Source organism: Brachionichthys hirsutus, chromosome 15, assembly GCF_040956055.1.
Source record: "Brachionichthys hirsutus isolate HB-005 chromosome 15, CSIRO-AGI_Bhir_v1, whole genome shotgun sequence".
Lineage (NCBI taxonomy): Eukaryota > Metazoa > Chordata > Actinopteri > Lophiiformes > Brachionichthyidae > Brachionichthys > Brachionichthys hirsutus.
Window position 1 is genome coordinate 588,005 of NC_090911.1, and position 25,687 is coordinate 613,691.

General features: G+C 46.7%; 1 protein-coding gene across 1 annotated transcript in view; it reads right to left on the reverse strand.

The window, feature by feature from the left end:
* Positions 1 to 25,059, reverse strand: part of LOC137904590 (microtubule-associated serine/threonine-protein kinase 3-like) — a 25,550-nt gene extending 491 nt beyond the window's left edge. Inside the window, exons 1-26 of the mRNA XM_068748788.1 lie at positions 24,974 to 25,059; positions 22,477 to 22,565; positions 21,139 to 21,211; positions 20,136 to 20,156; positions 19,869 to 19,947; positions 12,461 to 12,615; positions 11,088 to 11,163; positions 10,644 to 10,853; positions 9,814 to 9,915; positions 9,468 to 9,600; positions 8,912 to 8,997; positions 8,679 to 8,764; positions 8,196 to 8,404; positions 7,916 to 8,054; positions 7,648 to 7,780; positions 7,412 to 7,577; positions 7,137 to 7,238; positions 5,352 to 5,474; positions 5,111 to 5,226; positions 4,461 to 4,642; positions 2,839 to 2,960; positions 2,572 to 2,763; positions 815 to 1,038; positions 443 to 565; positions 227 to 363; positions 9 to 103 (exon numbers count right to left, since the gene is read on the reverse strand). Of these exons, the coding sequence (XP_068604889.1) occupies positions 9 to 103; positions 227 to 363; positions 443 to 565; positions 815 to 1,038; positions 2,572 to 2,763; positions 2,839 to 2,960; positions 4,461 to 4,642; positions 5,111 to 5,226; positions 5,352 to 5,474; positions 7,137 to 7,238; positions 7,412 to 7,577; positions 7,648 to 7,780; positions 7,916 to 8,054; positions 8,196 to 8,404; positions 8,679 to 8,764; positions 8,912 to 8,997; positions 9,468 to 9,600; positions 9,814 to 9,915; positions 10,644 to 10,853; positions 11,088 to 11,163; positions 12,461 to 12,615; positions 19,869 to 19,947; positions 20,136 to 20,156; positions 21,139 to 21,211; positions 22,477 to 22,565; positions 24,974 to 25,059 (3,259 nt within the window). The remainder of the gene's footprint in view (positions 1 to 8; positions 104 to 226; positions 364 to 442; positions 566 to 814; positions 1,039 to 2,571; positions 2,764 to 2,838; positions 2,961 to 4,460; positions 4,643 to 5,110; positions 5,227 to 5,351; positions 5,475 to 7,136; positions 7,239 to 7,411; positions 7,578 to 7,647; positions 7,781 to 7,915; positions 8,055 to 8,195; positions 8,405 to 8,678; positions 8,765 to 8,911; positions 8,998 to 9,467; positions 9,601 to 9,813; positions 9,916 to 10,643; positions 10,854 to 11,087; positions 11,164 to 12,460; positions 12,616 to 19,868; positions 19,948 to 20,135; positions 20,157 to 21,138; positions 21,212 to 22,476; positions 22,566 to 24,973) is intronic.
* Positions 25,060 to 25,687: the final 628 nt, after the last annotated feature.

Below are 25,687 nucleotides of genomic sequence, written 5' to 3' on the forward strand. Positions count from 1 at the left end.
GCTGTCACTGGACGACTGCTGGAACCCTGATGAGAAGCTGCGGCTGCTCTGCATGGGGGGGGGCGTGTGCTTGGACAGCTTCTTCAAGATGCTGCGCCGCCGGCTGGGCGAGTCGAGAGGAGTCGTGAGGAGTCGAGAGGAGTCGAGAGGAGTCGAGAGGAGTCGAGAGGAGTCGAGAACAGCGTCCGCGGTGCGACTCCTCCACGGCGGCTGTTACATCACGTACCTGTCCTGGCCGTCCCTCCGCCTGCTCTTCTTGCTGCGTCGGGCCATCTTGGCCTTGTAGCTGATCTTCCTGGCTGGACCCACCTTGATGGACGTGTTCTCCAGCGCGGTGGTCTGCAGGGTCACTCTGTTGCAGCTCTGTCGGAGCAGATAGAAAACATCAATGAAGGCCAGAAACACATTTACGTTTTTATTTAGATCCACTTTATCAATGTACCTTGAGCAAGAGCTCCACAACCTCAGTGTGGACGAGTCCCTGGACAGACTCCCCGTTGACGTGCGTGATGAGGTCACCGGCCCTCAGTCCTGCCTCATGTGCTGGACTGCCATCCTCAACACACTGCAGACACAAATCATTAACCGCCAATCAAAATAACAAGTCAAGCAACGACCGGATCAATCGCTATTATGCCAGAAAGGCATCGTCAGAGAAGTACAAGAAGCTGAAACACGTGAATACTATCAAATAAAACCTGCAGACGAGATGGTTTTAATGTTTCTATTCGTGTGATCATCGAACTGTAAACGTGCTGAATATACAGAAATGTCCCTTCATGGTAGTGTCCATCAGCTTCAGGGGGACACTTACCCAGACCATGTGGTGAACAGTGTAGACGTCGCTGTCCCCCATGTAGACTCTGATAGCTCGCAGCGTGAAGCCAAACCTCTTCCCAGAGCTGTGGATGACCACCGGGGGCCGGAGGCAGCCGATGCTGACGGACAGATCCCGGCTGGGGGACGAATCTCTGGACGAAGGATTGGATGACAGGGACAGGGACGATTTGGGGCTAGAAGGAGGTCCTGCAGAATTATCTGGAGGGGAATAGAACAGAGTCTTTATAGCGCTGCAGGGTTATGATTGGTACCATTTTCCAGTAGTCACCATCTTGAATTATAATCATGTAAAATATTCTACTGTGAATAGTTAAAACATATAAAACAGTAAGAGAAATAATAGTAATCTGAGCCACAGATCTAGTACTACTACTACTGTACTTTCGTCTTGTCACAGCAAATCAATGTTCTCCACTTCACCCTGTCCTTTGCATCGTCCTCCCCAACACCAGCCACTCTCATGTCCTCCCTCACTACGTCCATGTCTCTTCTCCTGGGTCGTCCTCTAGCCCTGTCCTTTGCATCGTCCTCCCCAACACCAGCCACTCTCATGTCCTCCCTCACTACGTCCATGTCTCTTCTCCTGGGTCGTCCTCTAGTCCTGTTCCCTGGCAGTTCCATCCTCAGCATCCTTCTACCGATATAGTCCCTGTCTCTCCTCTGGACATGTCCAAACCATCAAAGTCTGGTCTCTCTGACCTTGTCTCCAAAATGTCTCACCTTCACTGTCCCTCTTATTGTCTCATTTCTAATCCTGTCCAACCTGGTCACTCCCAAGGAGAACCTCAGCATCTTCATCTCCTCCACTTCTAGCTCCGCCTCCTGTCTTTTCCTCAGAGACACTGTCTCTAAGCCGTCCATCATGGCTGTCCTCACCACTGTCTCTGAGCCGTCGATCATGGCTGTCCTCACCACTGTCTCTAAGCGTCCATCATGGCTGTCCTCACCACTGTCTCTAAGCGTCCATCATGGCTGTCCTCACCACTGTCTTGTAGACCAGTGGTCTAATGCATATGTGTCAAACTCAAGGCCCGGGGGCCAATGTGGCCCCCCACGTCATTTTTTGTGAACCACAAGAGCTTTGTGCAGACATTTGTTTTAGTAAAATGCTGAAAAGTTAAAGTAATCTGTAAATGGTTTTAATGTTAAAATAAAATATTTGTTGCTGACTCCATTCTGGATCCGACCCAGATGATATTCAGTGGTGAGATAGAGCCCCCCCCCCCCCCCCCACCCCCCCCCCCTAAATGACTGCGTTAAATCCCCTAAATATCGGTCAATAATCAATGGAGATATTGAGGAACAAATCACAGACAGACGCCGGCGATTACATAACCTCAGCGGATATTTTTACAGCAGTAAGGTATCGATATATTTTTAGAACTATGCAACTGCATATGTAATATTTATAATTTAATTAAGTATGTAGTAAATACAGTTATTTAGCAGCATGTTAAGGAGGAGTTACATTTATTTACATTTACATCTGGCCCTTTGAGGGCAGCCGTAATGCTGATGTGGCCCTCGGAGAACATGACTTTGACACCGCTGGTCTAATGCAACGCCTACGTGGATCAGTACCTACTATGCGTTATAGAAGTGTAGTGCTCTCTAAGGCGATTTAACATGATCAGTATAATCAATAATCCCTCTTGTTGTTCAAGTGTACACAACTAGATCTACACCGCCATCGATGGAACAAAGGACAGTGGTCGTCCCGATGCTGGCTACCTGGGGTGATGATGAGGGACAGGCCGGACACGGAGGCAGACTTGGGGACTTTCCCGGCTGGGGTTTTGGTTTTTTCCGGGGTCTCCAGCTGGTGGGCGATGCGCCGTGATGCCCCTCTTCTGAAGGATGGCCTGGTGCCGGTGCTGTTGCTCCGGAGCCGGATGCGGCGCAGACTGGAAACCATCCCATCTACTGCCATCAAGTACAGAGAGTGTGAATCGGTGCTTCAAGGGGGGACGTGCAGCGGCCTGCGCTCGGGGGTCTCACCTTCCTCCTCAGCGGCGATGGCAAAGCGAGGCATGATGTCGAGGCTCTGCGTGCTGTTCATCACCAGGGGGCCGGCGCCGCGTTCTGACTGCGAGGAGCTCGACGAAGCACGGGGACGGAGACTGAGGAGCACAGCACACACGCACAGGTTCAACGGAAACAGAAGGAAAAGCTCATAAATGCATGTCCCAACATGCAAGTCCATTCAGGGAGGACACAGAGACTTCCTGACTCCGTCTTTGACAAGTACGATGTGAAAGCCTCCAGAGTCACGGCCCTGAGAGGAAAGCAACCGTACTGCACTCCAACATTCTATCTAACAAATACATTCATCGTCATAGGCGGCCCGGTGGCGCAGTGGTAAGCGCTGTTGCCTCACAGCGAGATGGTCGAGGGTTCGTCTCCGACTTGTGGCCGTTCTGTGAGGAGTTTGCATGTTCTCTCCGGGTTCTCCCCGTGTCTGCGTGGGTTCTCTCCGGGTTCTCCCCGTGTCTGCGTGGGTTCTCTCCGGGTTCTCCCCGTGTCTGCGTGGGTTCTCTCCGGGTTCTCCAGGTTCTCCCCGTGACTGCGTGGGTTCTCTCCGGGTTCTCCAGGTTCTCCCTGTGTCTGCGTGGGTTCTCTCCGGGTTCTCCCCGTGTCTGCGTGGGTTCTCTCCGGGTTCTCCCCGTGTCTGCGTGGGTTCTCTCCGGGTTCTCCCCGTGTCTGCGTGGGTTCTCTCCGGGCTCTCCCCGTGTCTGCGTGGGTTCTCTCCGGGTTCTCCAGGTTCTCCCCGTGTCTGCGTGGGTTCTCTCCGGGTTCTCCCCGTGTCTGCGTGGGTTCTCTCCGGGTTCTCCAGGTTCTCCCCGTGACTGCGTGGGTTCTCTCCGGGTTCTCCAGGTTCTCCCTGTGTCTGCGTGGGTTCTCTCCGGGTTCTCCCCGTGTCTGCGTGGGTTCTCTCCGGGTTCTCCCCGTGTCTGCGTGGGTTCTCTCCGGGTTCTCCCCGTGTCTGCGTGGGTTCTCTCTGGGTTCTCCCCGTGTCTGCGTGGGTTCTCTCCGGGTTCTCCGGCTTCCTCCCACTAGGCTGATTGGTGACACTAAATTGTCCGTAGGTGTGAGTGTGTGTGTGGCTGGTTGTCTGTCTCTGTGTTGCCCTGCGATGAACTGGCGGCTTGTCCAGGGTGTAGCCCCGCCTCTCGCCCATTGACTGCTGGGATTGGCTCCAGCTTGGCCTGCAACCCGACGGCGGAATAAGCGGTTGGATAATGAATGAATATTGATCATCATCACGTTTCTGTTATTCAAAACGATCATCATCAACGATCACGGTGAAATCACGGAGCTGAAGAATCGAGCGCTACCGAAGCGGACCGACAACCGGCGTTCAACCCGGGGGGGGGGGGGGGGGGGGTCGGTCTGAATCCCGGCTCGGATTCAGGTTCCGTTTCAGACGGATATAGTGAGCCTGACCGGGATTCGTCAGACGAGCATTTCCCGTCTGGATCACCGAGTTGAATAAATGTGTTATTACCACATCAAAAGCTCTTTTCAGTGTTGTTTTTATTGTTATGGAGAAGTAAACACCTGTTGAGATGTTACGTAGTCCTATTCCAAGCTAGGAAGGCAGTAAGGCATCGTGCTCTCACCTCCCCCTGTGTCCACCTGCCCTCCTGTCCCCAACAGCCGAGTGTCTGAGCCCATCGCCGGGGGACAGGACTCCCCTCGCCTCCCATCGCTCCTCCTTCTCTTCACTGCGGCTTCGCTCCGATGAGGACAGGCTCTGGTTGGACGGCGTGGAGGTGGACAGGTGCTCAGCGCTGCTGTACACCTGGAATTTGAGTAGAAACAGATATTTGATGCGTCGTGTCAGATAGTCCCAAATGAGCTGATCTTTGTATTGGAGAAGCAAAACCTGCGTTCAAGCTAAAAGATTCAGGAACTCCTTCCACTGGCTGCAAATGAGAAAAGCTCAACGACCAACTCAAAGGGTCAAATACACGTTGACCCTTTGAGTAGCTGGAAGCAGTGGCCGAACTTTAGGGTCCGTTTGTCCTCCTGGGGTGAGACGATGTCCCAAATACTGACAGAATGAAATCAACTGGTGCTGATTCTCATTCTCATTGTCATTGGATTTATAGCATGTCATGTCAAATTTGGGATTAGCACTCTGATTATGAACATTCACATAAAACAACTTTTTTAATTATTCATCACATTATTTTTTAAAATTGATTCAACATTTGAAATTAAAGTTTGCAAAACTATACGTTTATACAGTAGAATAAGTAATAAGGACCTTGCTGAAGCGGTGAGCAACAGAGGAGAACTGTCGAAGTTCCACGGATGATTCGTCGTCGTTGGTTTCGTCGTCGTCGTCGTCTGAGCCGAGGTGACAGTAGCGTTCTGATCGAGCTGTTTCAAACACGATCGCAGCACGAGATGTAGAAAAACTCATTTTTAAAGTCTCGCTGCCTGCAGACACCGAATGTGCAGCGAGATCCGGGGCTTTTATTCTCCTGGATTTGTTGCAAACTTACTGTCAAAGTAGCTCGTGTCCTCCTCAGTCTCCAATTGAGGTATGAATTCAGCCTTCTGCCTTAGGAGGCCATTCCAGTCCAGACCCAGGAAGAAGACGTGCATCTTCACCTCGTTAGTCCCACCTGAAGCAGAGACAAACAGCTGGTTGCACATCTGCTCCTGTTGGACCGGTTTACCGTCACTGCTCAGCCAACAGTCCAACATGAACATCCTCTGCTGCGAGAGTCCGTAACATGACGGCAGAAGTTTTGACTAGTTGTCACAACTTTATCGATCTGCGCCATCAGTCCAAAACTTTGTTCTCTCGTACTCCAATGCTTTGTCAAAACGCTTTCCTTGTTTGAATAATTATGTCAGCCATTTTTATTTCATCTACATCCTGGATAAAATGTACGCGTTAGTTTTTATTCATTATTCAACTCCTCAACTCTTACTCAAGTTCTAGTGGGATATCAACTCTGGAGATTTGAGTCATTGCAGAAAAAGGCAGGTATTTTTAACTTGTCATGTAGGGTGGGGGTCTCTACCTCAGCATCGAATTTCATCTGGATCGATCCAGAATGACGTTAGGAAAAATAATATGAGCAGAAAACATTGTAAAATCCATTTACGGATTCAAAAATCAACTTTTACATTCGTGGTTGGTGTATGAAGATAACAAGAACAAGTTAGAGCCTTTTGGTGATGACCCAGACGAGATCCTGGATCACTAAAATATCATGCATTTTATATTTTAAATATGGTTTAATCTCCAGTTCAATGCAGATCCTCTAACAGCAACTGAATGTTCCAGCCTCTGTGACAAAATTTTGAGAAGTGGTTTAATGGCTGCCGTTTTAAAAGACTCGGGTTCGTAGCCTGTAAGTAAAGATGGATTAATTGTATTTAGCAAAGCAATTAGCAAACTATCCAAGTAACTATCAAGAGTAACAGTCGTATCTCTACTTCCATCACTCAGGGAGGGGTCAATGCCACACGAAGGCAGACGCTGATGAATGACGTCCCTAATAGATTCAATTTTGGTACTGAAGAAGTTCATGAAATCTTCACTACTGAGACCTGAAACAGAGCTGGAGCTTTGTGTTAGCCTAGCTACGGTGTCAGAGAGAAACCTTGGATTAGATTTGTTCTCTTCTATTAGAGATGAGTAATATGCTGCTCTAGCTTTGTGTTAGCCTAGCTACGGTGTCAGAGAGAAACCTTGGATTAGATTTGTTCTCTTCTATTAGAGATGAGTAATATGCTGCTCTAGCTTTGTGTTAGCCTAGCTACGGTGTCAGAGAGAAACCTTGGATTAGATTTGTTCTCTTCTATTAGATGAGTAATATGCTGCTCTAGCTTTGTGTTAGCCTAGCTACGGTGTCAGAGAGAAACCTTGGACTAGATTTGTTCTCTTCTATTAGAGATGAGTAATATGCTGCTCTAGCTTTGTGTTAGCCTAGCTACGGTGTCAGAGAGAAACCTCGGATTAGATTTGTTCTCTTCTATTAGAGATGAGTAATATGCTGCTCTAGCTTTGTGTTAGCCTAGCTACGGTGTCAGAGAGAAACCTTGGATTAGATTTGTTATCTTCTATTAGATGAGTAATATGCTGCTCTAGCTTTGTGTTAGCCTAGCTACGGTGTCAGAGAGAAACCTTGGATTAGATTTGTTCTCTTCTACTATGCTGCTCTTGCCTTGCGGAGCATCGTCTTTTTTTCCAAATCAAACAAGATTCCTCCAATTTAGTTGAGCGCCATATTCTCTCCAGCCACACTTACATTTGTCCAACACCGTTCACCTACCTGTTCCCAGGCGCTCCAGAGGGCTTTGTCTCAGCAGTCTGGTGATCAAGTCCTGGGCATCAGCTGGCAGGGCATCCTCCCCTTCTGGCCAGATGATATCATCTGGATAAAAAGCACATACCAGTGTCCAAATGAAGGGATTTAGATGCAGATACACATCTCAGGGGGTGCGGAGGTGACGATCAATGACTTTAGCATAAATTACGCATTAAAAAACATAAATCATGCATGGTTTTCTGAGACTCAATAATGCGCTGATCTAAAAGCCATCTTACCATTGACCACCTGACCAAAGAGCTGCTCTGGTGTGTCGCCAAAGAAAGGCACACAACCCACTAAGAATTCATAAAGGATGATGCCCATAGCCCACCAGTCAACCGGCTTCCCGTAGCCCTGCCTCAGGATGACCTCCGGGGCAATGTACTCCGGAGTCCCGCAAACCTGTCGATCAGGCGATGAGAACAGATACAAACAAAACATAACAAACAAGGCAAGCCAAGACGAGACGAACCTGTTTGTCAATGAACTCTCTGGTGTCCTTTTCAATATGTCCTTCATACAAGTTGGTGGTCATGTTCATTAAACCGATCTTTGACAGCCCAAAGTCAGTCAGCTTTATGTGTCCCATGGAAGTGATTAACAAACTGCAGAGGAAGGAAACACAAAATTGTTTCATGTTACATCAAACACTCCGTGAGAAAATCCAAAGTCCAAAGAAATGATGAAAGCTTCCCCGCAATTAGCCGTTGCCTGAAGGAAGATAGGAACTATCGACTCACTTGTCAGGTTTGAGGTCTCTGTGTACGATTCCATAGTTGTGAAGGTATTCTAAAGCCAGAACAGTCTCTGCAAAATACACGCGCGCCATGTCCACAGGGAGAGGACCAATATTCTTCAACAGATTGGCACAATCTCCACCTTTAAGCACAAACACAGTAAGGCCGACTGAATCTCTGAAAAAGTGCACCATTTAATATCGTTGGGAACAAACTGTAAAAGGAAATTAGGTTCAACAAGTAATCATTGGTGTGCAGGGACAATTCCAACCAACCCACCCACCTTCAACATACTCCATGACCATGCAGAGATGCCTACGTGCCTCAAAAGAGCAGAACATAGACACCACAAACGGGTTTTCAGCGAAGGTGAGGATGTCTCGCTCTACAAAAACCTGCTGGATTTGATTCCTAAGAATCAGGTTCTGCCGGTTGATTTTCTTCATGGCGAAACGTTGACGGGTCTCTTTGTGGCGGACTAGAAACACGGCCCTGGATAAGAGGAAGGGAGGGACAAGAGGGGAACATGACAGGACAAACAAGGATAGGAGGGTTCATGAACGACTGACTGAGGAAAAAGTTGAAAATTCCAGTGCATCACTGAGGAGTGAACATCGGTTTACACGTTAAATTAAATTACCCAGTGTAAGTGCAAACACAGATATAGGCAATAACTGTCGTTTAGCTTCCTCTCCGTTTTTATTGGGCTGCATCCACAAATAGACCGAGTACCGGTAAATCCCACGCCAGAACGTCTCTCACTCACCCATAGGCGCCATTGCTAATGAGCTTGATTGTCTCAAAATCACTCTCCAGTGGTTTCCTCCGGGGAGGGGTGCAGGCGGCCCGGCTCTGAATGACGCAACCCAGAATAGAGGAGGAAAATAACGTGACCTCAGTTTATGTAAATCGTGCACTTCGTTTTGTTAAACTGATATCCGCAGAACATCGACTGAATTTAAAACCTCTTCAACACAACGGCTTACTGTAAGCCTGTACCTGTGTGGGCGTGGCCTCTCCGGTGTCATCAGAGTCTCTGCTGGACGATCGGTAACTCGGACTCGTCTGCTCCAGATGGACCACCTCTGTAATCAAAGTGCAGGCAACCAAATTAGACTCCAGTCAGCTCAGACAGACACCAGGCACAGACCGGGGCTCAGTGACACTAACGACGGTTGACGAGACAACAGCAGGCACCGTGCTTATTAATTAGTGTTTTCGCTCAAGGTTTCATGTGATTAAAGGTCTTTGATTAAAACACCTTTCCAATTGAGCTGATCTATGTTTGCTTATGAAATGGAAACGCAACGCTGGCATGGAGTCAAGCAACTCGGGTTTCAACCCCCCAAAAAAATTGAGTTTAAAATGCCTCGGAAGTCCAACAGATTTTCGGAGTGGAGACGAATCAAATCCTGAAAATCTGTTTGACTTCTGAGGCAATTTAAACTTTTTGGTCGAATACAGAGTTGTTTGACTACTTGGCTTTTGACAACTGAGGTTTCACTGTACTTAAATAAAATATGCATTATTCAAATGACTAAATCCAATACCATACCTTCCAGTGGATCCCTGGTGAGGCCGAGCTGGCTGATAATGTATCTGGGAATGTCGGTCTTGATGCCCTGACCCACCTTGGCCTGACCCTCTGCAGCCTCCAAACGTTGGTAAAATTCCTCTGGGTCAAACTCCTGGGCAAGAAAATTACATTTCATGGTCTCATTGCATTTTAAAAGCCACTTATCCAGATCTGGTTTTTCTCAACTGAAAAAAACTTGCCTTGTTAAAAAAAAGGAACAGAAAAACACAGAAAATATAGTTCTAAAGAAATTCAATGGCTGGGTTGGCAAGAAATGGCTAATAAAAGGACTGAGCAGCCGCCTGCTGATGATTATAATCCTTACCAGACACTCCAGGAGCCTGGCTGGCCGGGAAATGATGATGAGAATCGTCTTCACAAGTTTAGTGATGATTGTCACCTCTTCACTCTCTGAACGCTCATATGCCTGATTAGGAAAGGACAATGGGATGACGGATTACAGGGGGGGTCGTCGACCGTGTTTTTGGAAAGCGAGCGAGCAAAGCGGGTGCGCCACAGTTCCTGCGGTCTCACCCACGACGTCTCCCAAATGGAAATGTCTCTTTCTACTCCGATATACTTACGGTAATTTAACATGGGGAGATTTACGACCAAACTCTCGGAAACAATTGTGGTCGGAAGTCGACGACCCCCTGCATATAAATTTAATTCAACTAGCACAAACCACAAGTCTGATTCCCAGAGGTTGACTGGACGTAGTTTTATCTCAGATTATCTGATGATGATGATGAATATATTTATTAGATAGAATAAATATATTCTTTCATCTGGTGGTGATTCAATGACTGATGGATGCTAACTCAACATCTTGCATCAGTATTCAATTCTGTTTCCTCCCTCGAAAAGATTTACACTTGTGAAAGCAATTTTATTGTAATTAATTTTCTCCTTATCGTCATCTGATGTGCCTTGCCCTCGTCAAACAGCAGGTTCAGAGTCTGTTCTTCAGAGGTGTCACAGGACTTGTTTTTTTTTTTTTCTTAATCATTCATAACATACCGGGAAGAAAAGTTCAAATTTGAAGATAACAGCATTTGCAGCTGAAAAATCGCAGTTAAAACCCACTGAAAATGTCTCTGAGGGAACTACAGAACACGGGTGCCTCCAAAATGATTAAAGATAAGAAGCACTTGCCTCATGCAACAGCTTCTCCAGTTTCTCCTGCAGCTCCACAAAGTACCTGGAGGTGACCAGACCTTTCTGAGACTTGTCCAGGCTGTCTCTGGCAAGCTCCACCAGCTGGTGTTGAATGAAACCCAGGACACCATCAGCCAGGGGCAGAGCCGTGTCTGGGGAGCACTCCGCAATGATGTGGAGCAGCTGACCTTCCATTTGGGCTGTCGCCTGGGACACACAATGTGGACGTTTTCATTTAAAACATACTGAATACTCCATCTCTTGACAGTTGCCCCACCATAGGTGAGTGCCTTTACCCAGAGCGGTCAAATCTGTCCTAATTTTCAAGTGCAAAAAAAGCTCAAGCATATATGTATAGATCACATATAGATATTAACCACCATGTTTTACAAGTACAGACTAGAGAGGGAAAGAAGAGGGGCAAGAAAAGCACCGCTATACCTTAGGAAAGCGTTCCTTGTAGACGTGATTCATCATGACAATTTCATTGTCAAATGTTCCACAGGTCCTTCCAGGGCTGGTTGAGAAGCAAGTAAAAAGAGAAAAAGAGATCTTTTCTATTACTAAGCAATGTTTGAGTTATTACTTTTGCACCAACAATGGTAATATTTAATACAAAAACACAACTAATTTAGAAACAAATAAAGGAAAGGAGGAAATGTAAATAGAAGAGGCACACATTACAAAAAAAAGGTTAATATTACAGTGAACACAAACAGTAACATAATCATAACAAGATCTCAAAAACCATCATTTTTTTTTTTTTTTAATAAATATTCCTGACAAGAAAACAACAAATAATGGCCTGGTGACACCGCCCCTCACCCCCGTTTGAAAATGACAAATGTGATTCACAGGTTCTCATCTCTAGATTGCATGTATCTCGTATTCCTGTTCCCTGGAGCTGCCAGGGAACAGGACTAGAGGACGACCCAGGAGAAGAGACATGGACGTAGTGAGGGAGGACATGAGAGTGGCTGGTGTTGGGGAGGACGATGCAAAGGACAGGACTAGAGGACGACCCAGGAGAAGAGACATGGACGTAGTGAGGGAGGACATGAGAGTGGCTGGTGTTGGGGAGGACGATGCAAAGGACAGGACTAGAGGACGACCCAGGAGAAGAGACATGGACGTAGTGAGGGAGGACATGAGAGTGGCTGGTGTTGGGGAGGACGATGCAGAGGACAGGACTAGAGGACGACCCAGGAGAAGAGACATGGACGTAGTGAGGGAGGACATGAGAGTGGCTGGTGTTGGGGAGGACGATGCAAAGGACAGGGCTAGAGGACGACCCAGGAGAAGAGACATGGACGTAGTGAGGGAGGACATGAGAGTGGCTGGTGGTGGGGAGGACGATGCAAAGGACGGGGCTAGAGGACAACCCAGGAGAAGAGACATGGACGTAGTGAGGGAGGACATGAGAGTGGCTGGTGTTGGGGAGGACGATGCAAAGGACAGGGCTAGAGGACAACCCAGGAGAAGAGACATGGACGTAGTGAGGGAGGACATGAGAGTGGCTGGTGTTGGGGAGGACGATGCAAAGGACAGGACTAGAGGACGACCCAGGAGAAGAGACATGGACGTAGTGAGGGAGGACATGAGAGTGGCTGGTGTTGGGGAGGACGATGCAAAGGACAGGGCTAGAGGACGACCCAGGAGAAGAGACATGGACGTAGTGAGGGAGGACATGAGAGTGGCTGGTGTTGGGGAGGACGATGCAAAGGACAGGGTGAAGTGGAGAACATTGATTTGCTGTGTCGTCCCCTCACGGGGCTTCAGTGCTACAGAAATGTGAGCTGTATACACCAACATACCTGAGACTGCGCGATCGGAGCCTGGTCGGAGGAGTTGGGTGCGCATCGTCATCGGCAACACTCTCCGTGCTCCGGAAGTGTTTGAAGAGGAAGTGAAGATCATCTTGTGTGGGTTGGAAGGGCAACTGGTGCAATAACTCATGGGAAGATGAGGACTGGGATAGAAAGGCACAGAAGGAGAGAATAAAGTGAAAACAGCGAGCAAACGTCAGTTTGTAAAAATAAATCATTGAAATATGTCGAGGTACCGTCGATTTACGAACTATGCGGCTTACGACAGGTCGATTTCACGACCGCACTGGTTTGTTGTCGGCGTGTTTTTATGACATACTGGATGGCGAGTCTCACCCACAATGTCCAACAAGAGGATATGTTCTTTCTCTACTCAGTTACAGTACCATGACGCAGCATAATATACTTACAGTAATTTAACATGGGCCGACTTCCGACCAACAATCCCGCAGAATCAATTGTGATGGTAAGTCAACGACTGCCTAAACAAGACTGTACTAAAACAATCCTTCCATTTATTTTGTGTCCATATCAGATTTGAGATAACACGTTTCTCCAGTTCAGAGATGATCCTCAAATTCACCCTTTGTCTCATGAATTCTCAGGCTCTTAAAGGATTTCATGTTCCACTGTAGACCAGAATTAAATGAACAACAAAGACAACCTGAGAAAGGCTACAGAGAGCCTCAGTGAGCTCTACTGTTCTGCTCTGTACGTCTACCTTTAGTAATGCGCCAGGCCAGTCCTTAAGGCAGGCAGCAGTTTCTGCTCTGCCAGTCCTCCATGCCTTTATTTTTTCCAGAACGTAAATGAAATATAAAAGATCTCAAGGTTTGAGACTTTTGTTTCATGGGAGGACGAGCCAAGGGAACAGTTGCTCATCTCCGGCGTTCCCAAAGTGGGGGGTCGTGGGTTTTCATAGAAGATTACAGGTGCAGTATTTAAAAACAGTAACTATTGCACAGGCATGTAGAAAGTCACCCCTGATGTGATTACGACATGAGGGACGGTCGGGGGTTAGGGAAGTTGCGTTGCACCTCACACTAAGATTTCAGCGGTAAACCATTGGTTGTATAATTATTACAAATAACATACGGTGACCTTTTATAATCGTGGCAATCGTAAAACCGGTTAATCTTGACATCCCTTCTGGCCAACAATGCTGGCATATTTGTCTTGTTTATTTGAAAAACTGAATGGACATAATGTGTCATTAAAAACAGGCATTCAGGAGGAAACTGGCGCGTTCGGCGGATTGATACGTTTTCTGAGCCGGAGGAGTTCACGGAGGAAAGTGCACCTTTACTCACCTTCAAGCACTTCTGGAACACTTTCACAAGTACCGGTATTTGAGTTTTAGTTTGAGTTCATTTAAAACTGGGACAATACATATTGATGAACGTTTACACGTAAATAGGTAAGATTATAGCCAACGGCTAATTTCTATCTTTAGTCCCTTCGACAGTTTGATAAACAACATAAAACAACAGTCATAACAAGTAGAACAGTTCTACTAAATAGTACAAAATAATAATGAGGATAATGATAATAGATCAGTAAAAATTGCGGATGGTACCCCAACAATTAGCCAACGGTAAACAAATATATCAGTTTAGGCATGGTTGTGGCAACAATGTTGCTCTTCCAATAGCCATGCTTTAAATTGTTTGGTAAAAGAGGTCAGAGTTCACGTATTGTGGTTGGTACAGAATTCCAAGTGTGAGAAGCAGGAACAGAAAAAGCGGCTTGACCAAAGGCACCTTTTCTGAATGGAACTACAGTCACCTCCAGAGCCTGTTCTTGTTGATCTGCCATGGAAGATTGCATCGATGTGTTTAACAGTGTTGTTCCAGCTTAATCGCCCATGTTTCTTTAATATCTGACAGTGATGATACATACTTGGCTTTTTATCCAATACTTTTAGAGATTGTTTATAATCGGTTGTAGTGTCGTCTTACAGGCCGACGCCCAACTTGTTACACAGTAAGACATGTGTGACATGATCATAGTATCAAAATACAATTTTGCTGAGTCAAGGGTTAGATTGTTTCTGATAAACCGAAAGTTAGACAAGTTAAACTTAATTCTATTCACAGTGTTTTTTATTTGTCGTTTAAAATGAAGTTGTGAGTCAAGGGTGATTCCTAAGTATTTAAATTCCTGTACCACCTCAATTTTTTTACCTTGCACAAAAACGTTGGGATCGCTGTCAGTATTTGCTCTTTTTGAAAAGTACATACACACAGTCTTGGATATGTTCAAGTGTAGTTGGGATTTCTCAAGCCAGTTATACACATTTGTCATAGCACCTGTCAGTTCTTGTGCCTGTGTTTTTTATCCTTTACACGGGTATGTAGAACAGCATCATCGGCATACATTTGGCAGGTGACATTCGAAGAACAACAACTTGGCAGGTCATTTATAAACAAACAGAAAAGCAGTGGACAGAGCACTGACCCCTGCGGTACCCCACGATCGTTGTTACGTGACGTTGAATTTGTGTTCTGTATCCTAACACACTGTAATCTTGCAGATATGTTTGATTCAATCCAACTCAGAGTACTTATGGAGAAATTAAAAGTAGACAATTTGGTCAACAGTATCTGGTGATTTATGGTGTCAAATTATTTTCTGAGATCAATGAAAACAGCACAAATGACCCCGCCTGCATCCAGCTTTGATTTTCAATTTTCCAGAAAGAAGCACACCGCCGTCTCAGTAGAATGATGTTTTCTAAAGCCAAATTGCACTACAATACTTTATTAATCTGTCCCTCAGAGGGACATGTGGTTTACAGCAGTTTGAACTGCTGCTGGTCGCAGCGCGCGCGAGCACGGGCAATGCGGGTGAAGTGTCTTGCCTAAGGACACAACGACAGTGTACAGTGTGCCTGAGCCGGGGATCAAACTGCCAACCTCTCGGTCGTAGGACGACCCTCTCAACCACTGCGCCACTGTTGAAGGTACATGGACTGTTGTTCAGATGATTTACAATTTGCTCCGCTACTATTTTTTCCATGACTTCGGAGACTGCAGGAAGGATGCTTATTGGTGTGTATTCGCTGGTTATTGCAGGATTACCGGACTTAAAAACCGGTGTAATAACAGAGCACTTCCAGGGTTCGGGGAAAGAACTTTCATTTATTGATTTACTTATAATAGTAGTTAAGGGTGCTATGAAAGATTGCTTGTGATATATGTTACATCCATACAAAATTAATCTTTGGCTTTAGAGCTTTTGAGGCAACACACAGCTCTATCAATCTGTGACTGTGACACTACGCATAAATTAAGAGAGGGGTTGGCGACGTTCAGTGGCATTGGTGGTTGGTATTCTATCTGGGGGCAGTTGCTCTGAGTTAGTTCATTGACTGAGTCTATGAAGTAATTGTTCAAAGTTGCTGCAATGTCCTTCGGATCATGGATGACTTTCTCCTCTAGCTGTAGCTCCTTAATGTCTCTGTGCACTATACTGTTTCCCGTCAGTTTTTTAATATTTGTCCAGAGCTCTTTAGCATCTCCTCTTGCAGTACTAATTATATTAATAACAAAAATTGCTTTTGCCAATCGAATTTCCTTTACCACTTTATTTCTAAGAGAAGTAAATGACCGTCTATAATTCTCGTTTTTGTGTTTTAAGTGATATTTTAAGAGCATGATGTTTCTGTAATGTTCGTATAGCTTCAGTCAACCATGGGAGCTGATTCTTTTTAGATGGTTTCACTTTAATTTTTCTAGTAAATGCAGACACTGTCTTGGATAACAGTCATGAATACATTACATAATTATGAGTGAGATAATTATCCCAATTAATATTGTCTAGTGCCTGTGTCAAATCAGGAATCTCCCTCCTCGGTACTCTCATCTGCTCTGATATTACTTTATTAGTACAAGAAAATCTATTTTCAGATAGTTTTCTTGAGAACAGAATGAAGTTATGGTCTGACAGACCTGTGATCATGTTGAACGTCTTTTGGATTCTCTCACACTTATTGGAGGAGACAAGATCTATGCATGTTTCAGAGGAAGTAGTTAGTCTAGTAGGACCTTTGATTAATTGAGTAAAGTTAAAAGTAGTTAATAGTGATTTTAACTGTTTCCGATTCGATTTGTCAAGCCAGTTAATATTTAAATCTCCAAACAAGATAACTCCATTTCTCATATCACATTCTTTAAGTAGAGACTTAAGCCCCACATAGAAAGCACTAGAGGCTGATGGAGGTCTACACATCCCAATCAGCATCACCGACATTTGCGGCGAGAGAGCTATTTTTAGACCGATACATTCAAGGTTATGTACACAAACCCATGTTATCTGTTTGCACTTTAAGTATTCCCTTACATAGAATATTACCCCTCCACCCCGATTTCCCGCCCAGTCTTCCCACTGCTCCCTCTCTGCAACAGTGTGACTGGGTAAGATCGCCACTCACTGTAACCACAGCGAGTCATCCGACGTCTGACCTGTATGACGCGCTGATTGAACTTTCAACTATTCGAACCGTAAAGATGCCATTTGATTCCAAGACGCTGGCCGAGCTCTGGATTTCGGTTGAGAGGGATACCCACAGCTGCCCAAGGCCGCTACGGATGCACTGATGCCGTTTGGTTCTCACGCATGCAAAAACAACCTTCTCTGCACTGACTTGCATAAAGAATAAATACAGATCACGATCTCCAAAATTAAATTAAATTAAACCCAGAATGGACTTGCTCTGCTCCGTGTGTGTGTGTATCCGCTGCACATCAGGCCCGCACACACACATTGCATTACGTTTTTGTCCTGCTCCTGCATACTGTTACTTCGGTTTCCCTTTACTGATGCATTCGCCAATCTGGTATTAGTAAAACGATAATATGGTCGTTGGGTTGTGTTGTTGCTACGCCTGTTTTTATATAGGCCTATTTGTGCCTTGTGGCGCAGCATCCATCTCACGGGACAGCGGCAGAAAGATATCCTGCGAAGGAAACTTGAGATGTGTCGGGGGTAGGCAGGAATCTAAAGCCCCACTAACGGCGAGGGTGAAAGGGGCATTGTCTGGGAGGGCTGACCTCATCGTCTCCAAGCCACGTGGTTGGCCTCACAAAAATATAGCAGTGACATAGGAGGCAGGTTTCCCTTTTTTTACAGCCAGCTGTAGACTCGGTAACGACTCAAGAGAAAACAACGAGCTGGACACTGAACTCACCACGTTCAGCTTTTTCCCAGAGGAAAAACCGACTGAGGAAACATGAGACGTTTTATTGTCCTCGCTCGTCTGATGTCATCCAGGACAAGATCCTGGATTTATGTCCTTTATTACCCTGAATTCAAAGGGACTCAAAATCTTTACAAAATGTGAATGAAGACATTCAGGTAATAAGAATTAGGGACCGACCGATACCTCTTCCCTGAAAGCCACACAACACTCTTCATTCTTCAGCCTCCACCACTTTGTCCTCTGCTCTGCCTTCATCCTCTTCATCTTCCTCACCACCAGCCTATGCTGGCTGACTACTCTCTCCTACCTTACAGTCACCAACCTCCTCTAAACTGCTCCCTCTACACAAGACGTCCACCTGGTGCTCCTCCCTCCACTCTTGTAGGTCACTCTATGTTCTAGTCTCTTCTGGAAATAAGAGTTAACTTCTTCTCTCTCTCTGCTAGGATGCTCTGAACCACTTCATCTGAGTCAGTCCAGAACTTCTCCTTCTCCTCTAACTCACCTCCTACCTGTGGAGCGTAAGAACTTCTCCTTCTCCTCTAACTCACCTCCTACCTGTGGAGCGTAAGAACTTCTCCTTCTCCTCTAACTCACCTCCTACCTGTGGAGCGTAAGAACTTCTCCTTCTCCTCTAACTCACCTCCTACCTGTGGAGCGTAAGAACTTCTCCTTCTCCTCTAACTCACCTCCTACCTGTGGAGCATAAGAACTTCTCCTTCTCCTCTAACTCACCTCCTACCTGTGGAGCGTAAGAACTTCTCCTTCTCCTCTAACTCACCTCCTACCTGTGGAGCGTAAGAACTTCTCCTTCTCCTCTAACTCACCTCCTACCTGTGGAGCGTAAGAACTTCTCCTTCTCCTCTAACTCACCTCCTACCTGTGGAGCGTAAGAACTTCTCCTTCTCCTCTAACTCACCTCCTACCTGTGGAGCGTAAGAACTTCTCCTCCTCCTCTAACTCACCTCCTACCCGAGGAGCGTAAGAACTTCTCCTTCTCTGCACCAACTCTTCCTTCCTCTTCCTCCTCCATCCCTCTTTCCTCTCCTCCGTTATAAACAACTTGAATCCTGCTCCTCAGCTTCTAGCCTTGCTTCCTTTCCTTCTGGTCTCCTGGACACACATCCACCTTCCTCCTCCTCCTCATCATGTCCACCAGCTCTCTAGCTTTCCCCGTCATCGTCCCAACATTCAGAGTCCCTCCTCTCAGTCCTGAACTCTTCCATTTCCTCTTCTCTCGCTGCTGATGCACCGTCTTCCTCCTCTTCTTCCTCTTCTTCATCTCTGTCTTCGACCACAGTAATCTCATTTCCAGCAGCGTCCCGTTGGTTAACGCGGACCTCAGGCCATCTGGTATGACTTTCTTATTTGTGGTGATTTGCATGTTAAATTTTTGGGCACATTTTTACACCTGATGCCATTCCTTACGCAATCCGCTGCATTTATCCGGGCTTGGGACCGGCTCAAGGGAGAAACTGGCAATGCTACGTTACCCCCTGCTAACCGCACCACCTGTGCTCCCCATGAGGCTGCATTTTCTATAAAATTATATCCATCCTGTATAAATCCCTCCAGGAAAGCTCTAGGAAAAGTTTGAGAAGTACTCCCTATTTACGGTCTACAGCGGAAATCCAGCCAAACCGGCTAATGACGGAGAGATGTGTCATCAAAGATATCCTGTTATGACTGGGTCATTAAAATATGCAACGTTTAACTCCAGTCAGCTGTTCAGCCGATGCAGAAAATGTGTTTGACCAGACAACAATTGCAATGCGACCTTGTGAGAGGGAAGACCTGCAGCATAAAAGGGCTTCTTTCAATGCTTTGGCATGTTGCGTTTGAACGCCCTCCAGATGTCACCTCCTGTAAAGCTGGATAATGTTTGCTTCCTGGCCCAGAACAGAATCAGACAACCGAGTCCAATAAGGACACATCTCTGTGGAGCAAAATGCGCCAATAAAGCTGAAAGGAACATGAACCTCTGACAGCATTTCTAGTCAGCTGAACAGACTGTAAATGAGCAGCCATTTATAGATGGATTTACTGCCGACAGTGGAATCTGATGGGATTCACAAAACACAGCAGCCCATAAACGGACTGAATTCAAGGATTACAAGCAACACACAGATCGAACGCTGCTGCGTCTGGAGTTCAGTGATGATTGCAGAGAAGCACAGACCATTACAGAATGCTTACAGATACTGATGAACTGGGTGCGCTGGTGCAGTAACCAGAGGAGGGGACTGACGCGACAGACCACCTTCGCCCGTCCGCCCTGCAGGAAACAAAGTGAAAAGAGATGCCTCAGCGATCGCTCCGATGAAAACCACACGTCCCGTCGACCCACGCCGCTTTCGCAGCTTCACCTCCGCACACCCGCAAACATCTCCTTATGAAAGACGATCTCGTGCAATCGGAAAGCCATTTACATTTGATGCGTGAAAATGCGAGGTTGCTCCTTACTTTTCCGAACGGGCCAGTTGACTGTGCACGTTCACGAGGAGGAAGGCAAACGGAAGAGGAGCGATGGAGCAGGAAGGGAGGGAGGAGAGACACCAGGAGAAAACAGCAAAGAGTTTAATGATAGTGACAGTCTGACTCACCAAGTCGTAGCTCGTAACTCAGTCACAGCAGCACAATGCAATAAACAGTGGTGACCGACACACCCCGCGAAAACACCCACTCGGATCACTTCCACTGCCCGAGATACTTAACCTTTCGTGGGACAGATTTCCATTTTCACCAGTGTCTACCTCCACATTCCCACTACTGTGACCCAGTTTCCTTCACTGATACAAGTATGACCAGATGTTTTCTAGCACAAAAAGCCGCTCTCGGGACATGAAGCTGAATAGTTTGGCTCCGAGGTCTTAGATCTGTGGATTAGTCTCGTTCATCAGATGATATCTGACATGTGCTTATCTACTGCTCACATGTTGGGTTTTAAAGAAATTAAAGCAATGCATTGCGAGTAAAAAATATTTAGAGGAACTGCAGCTAAATGATTATAAGTCATCCTTCATCATCATGTTATCTTTATATTTGTATTAAAGTACTCCTGGTACTGCTTACATGACAAAACAATCATACAAATATCAGAGACGCACGGCATGTGCAATTCCAAATAAACCCAGTGGAGCTGTCAAAAGTGACCGGCACAATAAATAAATTCAGACGTTAAGCAGGGCAGAGGAAACAGACCTTGGGCTTATGGTATAATATAATCACACTGCACTACTACTTCATATTAAAAGCATGGAGCGGGAAGCAGAAGACCTTTTAGTATCTACGGTTTAGCTCTTGTTGCTGCTTGACTAAACGAAACTCCTCTAACGGTGAGACCAACGTCCAGAAAGTTCAGCAGTTTGGACACGTCGCCTCATTTCCACTTCAGAGACGACAGCGAACGGTTTTGTATTAAATATGGAATAAATCAATATCAAATAGCATCTGAATTCTTCCTTACCTTCGGGCGAGCTGGCAGTTGGCAGATGCGCTGGCGGATACATTTCTGGGACTTTCTGAGGGGCTGCTGCCAGCTGAGGAGACGACTACAGGTTAGCCACTTTTAAAATGTGGACATGCTTAAGCAACCTTTATCAGAACCAGAGCCAACCATGTTTTATGGCCTTTAATTTCGGTGGTGAGATAAAGAACCCCACCCTCGACTGTATCAAATTTCATCAAGATCCGGCCAGAACCTTTTGAGTCATCCTGCTAGCAGAGAGACAAACAAACCAACGCCGGAAACATGTACCGGTAAGTAAGGTAACTAAGCAGACACAGCTCTGATATGGAATGCAGTTGTGTGTGCAAACAATTTGTTTTCTGCAAAAACATGCCAACTATGTCCACTGTATGTCGATGAGTATGTAGATGTTGAACCGTTCCAATGGCTGCCCTCTAGTTGGATCAGAACTAGCTTTTCTTCTCAGTTCAGCCTGAATCAATCATGTTTTTATTTACGGTTACACTCACAGACGTTAGGTCTTCCCCATCGGATCAAAGAATCTGTTTCAGCACACAGTCCTGCTATTGGGCTCAGAAATCTCATCCTGTGTTTTTGGGAGGCTCACATTATACGAGCTTTAAAATTGGCTCTCATCACATACATAAAGAGAACCTAGACCGAGCATCTTCTCTAAGTTCACACACGTTACACAATTAAAGAAACGTCGGTGAAACACACTGGGAAGATGTGGACCAACTATCGTTCAGTCAGAAAGGGGCGGGTCTGAGAAGCAAATCAGTGTGAAAGCTAATATTAGCCTAGCCTAGCCTAGCGTTAACCACTCAGGAACTGTTAGTATTGTCTGAGAGAAATCACTACAGCCAATCAGCCACATTTATTAAGGTAGCCCCATTTATCAATGAGCAGACAGAGAGGGGTCCATGGGTGGAGATTCGGTTTAGGTCTCTTTATGGCGGCCTTAGCAAGCAGCCACACCCTGAAACACTTAAACTGGGTCGAGAGAACGAGTGAACCTCCAGACGGGAAATCAGGCAATTAGATCAAGGAACGAGGAGCAGAGAGGAAGCTGTCGGAAATATTTCATCATGACAAGCAAAACTGCTGCATGTCTGATGGCGATCACAATCCCACAGCAATGAGACCACTACGAAGGCAGCCGGGGAAAGCAGAGACAGCTACCGGACTGGCCCTCGCCCCGCCGAAGGGCTTCAGCTCTTCCTGCAATCCGCACTCACGCCTGTTTCGCATGTGTTTACGTCTACATGATGCAAGTCTCATGAGCGTCCAGTGTAAGCGCAAATAAAAATAATGACTGGCAAAAACGAACAGCACTACCTGTTAGTGGGAGAGGTGAGAGCGGTCGTGAAAGTGTGGGCGACGGGGTCCCAACCGCCAAACTCCTCCTTTTGTTGTTTCGGGCTCTTCAAGAAAACAAAGACAAAACATTGTGACAGATAAATACGAAAAAGGCCTGCTCTTGATTCCGAGTAGACTCGGGCAGATACTGCGGCGTGGTCATGCTGGACCTCCAGAAGGCCTTTGACCCCGTTAACCATTCAATCCTATTGAATAAACTAGGGGCGATTGGTTTTGATAGCACATCAGTAAACTGGATGAAATCGTACCTTGAGGGACGAGAACAAATGGTGGACATAAACGGAACCTTGTCCTCGTCCCTCCCAGTGAGCTGTGGGGTTCCTCAAGGCAGCATTCTAGGACCGTTACTGTTCCTCCTATACATTAACGACATGAGTGCTGCCTGTAACTGCAAATTGTTCCTGTTTGCTGATGACTCAGCACTCCTGATTTCGGGAGAGGACATAATGCCATTATTATTATTTTTTTAAACTCGTGAGTGCAGCAGCCCGGTTTGAGATAAAAGCGAGGACACTGAACCTGATTGTGATTTTCTCCCTCTTTTTTGCAAGCATATTTCCAATCCAACAGAAGGGTCTGCTTCAATCAATATACTCATCATTTTATGAATCCAAGTGTTAAATTTAACATTTATATAGTGATTCAGAGAAGACTCCAGAATATCAGGATATATATCGTGTAAGAATATTGAGGTATTGGTCTTAGGCCGTTCCGTGCAGCCCGAGTCCTACAAAACAGTTCTGCTTGGCTGTCACACAACAATGCAGAAATAATCGAGCGCTTCTATCTGGCTGTGATCGAACAACCGAAGGGCTGAGACAACAGAGTTTGACATTTCTGCATCGGTGCCAAGGCAGAGTCACACTGAATGGGTGGCAGTGGTTCAGGTTCAAGTCCCAGCCCAGACGGAATGAGAAGTGGGTGCTGGTGGCTGGAGGGAGGCCAGCCTACCCTCAGAGCACTGCCGACGTGCACTCGAGCAATTGTCTCTCTTTATTGCTACCTCTCTCAACCAAACCGATCCAGACAGATTGCCGTCCACTATGACTCTTAGGTTCTGTTCAAGGTTTCTGCCTGTTAAAGGGAAGTTTTTTCTTGCACCCATTGCCAAAGTGCTTGCTCTTGTGGGTCACGTTGGGTTCTATTTTTTCCTGCTGCATCTATAAAGAGCCTCAAGACAACTTTCTGTTCTGATCTGACGTATGATCTTTAGCTTATTTTAATTCGTATGATTAGCCGTTATTTACGTGAGCCTTTTGTCATTTCTATCTTTAGCTCTTCTTGGTGAAAATCTGTTTTAGAGCTTTCTTTTTTGAGCTTTCTCTTCAGGCAATATGAGGTTCCTTCAGTGAAAGGTAAATGGGCTGCACTTAAATAGCGCTTTTCCACATTCTGCAGTGCCCAAAGTGCTTTAAAATGTTGGCCTCACATTCACCCATTCACACGCTCATTCACACGCTCATTCACACACACATTCACACGCTCATTCACACGCTCATTCACACGCACATTCACACGCTCATTCACACGCTCATTCACACGCTCATTCACACACATTCACACACACATTCACACGCTCATTCACACACATTCACACGCTCATTCACACGCTCATTCACACGCACATTCACACGCTCATTCACACGCTCATTCACACGCTCATTCACACGCTCATTCACACACATTCACACACACATTCACACGCTCATTCACACACATTCACACGCTCATTCACACGCTCATTCACACACATTCACACACACATTCACACACTCATTCACACGCTCATTCACACGCTCATTCACACACATTCACACGCTCATTCACACGCTCATTCACACGCCAGCGGGCGACTGCTGCCATGCAAAGCTGGGCCAGACCCACCGGGAGACATTCGGGGTTCAGTGTCTTGCCCAAGGACACTTTGACATGCAGACAGTCAGAGCTGGGATTCAAACCACTGACCTTCTGATCAATGGACGACCCGCTCTACCAACTGAGCCACAACATCAGACATATACATTTTATTATCGTTATAATTATAATACAGTACGTCCATAAACTGTCATTAGCTATTAATAGGACTGAGGGTGATCACATGCGCTCTCTGCCATTTCACTGATTCAACACATCGATGGCTTCACAGATCCATAATGCTGCAGCCCCAATAATCACATCAGCGAGTCGATCAGCAGAGACCTCCACGCGTCTGGGTCTGTTCCACAGATCCATAATGCTGCAGCCCCAATAATCACATCAGCGAGTCGATCAGCAGAGACCTCCACGCGTCTGGGTCTGTTCCCGCCGCCCTTCACAGAAACACACGCTGATGCGTTCAGTGCTGCGGCTCATCGCCACACAAGCCCGGGCGCGGGGTGAACACAGGTGAAAGGTCAACCAGACCCTACCGCGTATGCTGAGAGGCAATCGTGAAGCAACAAGCTGCCATTACCCTTTGGATCTCTTCACCATGGCCCCCGTCACGAAGCTCGTTTTGTAGCTCGGCAGCACGGTCCAGTAGTAATTCTGGTCAGACATGCTGACGGTGGAGACCGGCGAACCCTCCGGTTAAGGGGGGGCAGTCCGCTCGTGCCCTCCGGTTAAGGGGGGGCAGTCCGCTCGTGCCCTCCGGTTAGAGGGGGGGCAGTCCGCTCGTGCCCTCCGGTTAGAGGGGGGGCAGTCCGCTCGTGCCCTCCGGTTAGAGGGGGGGCAGTCCGCTCGTGCCCTCCGGTTAGAGGGGGGGCAGTCCGCTCGTGCCCTCTGGTTAGAGGGGGGGCAGTCCGCTCGTGCCCTCTGGTTAGAGGGGGGGCAGTCCGCTCGTGCCCTCCGCTTAAGGGGGGGGCATTCCGCTGGAGCGGAGCTGCTGCTGCTCGGTTAGGCCAGGCCTCCGCGTCCCACAGACGGAACTCCGCTCTGTTTCGGTACAAACGGACCCCGGAGCCGCGGCTCGGCGGCCCGCTGGTCATCGTCCATTCTGCTCCGTGTCCGCTCCGAGCAAAACGTCCAAAACGACCCTTTTCTGCGGCGCAGAAAGAACAATATCTTCGAACTTGGGCTCGTTAAACGCTCCAATGCGCATGCGCGGAGGGCGGAGCTAATAATGATGCCTTCAAGACCATCGGAAATACTGAAAACCTTTCGAACAAAATCAAACAACTCTGCGCCA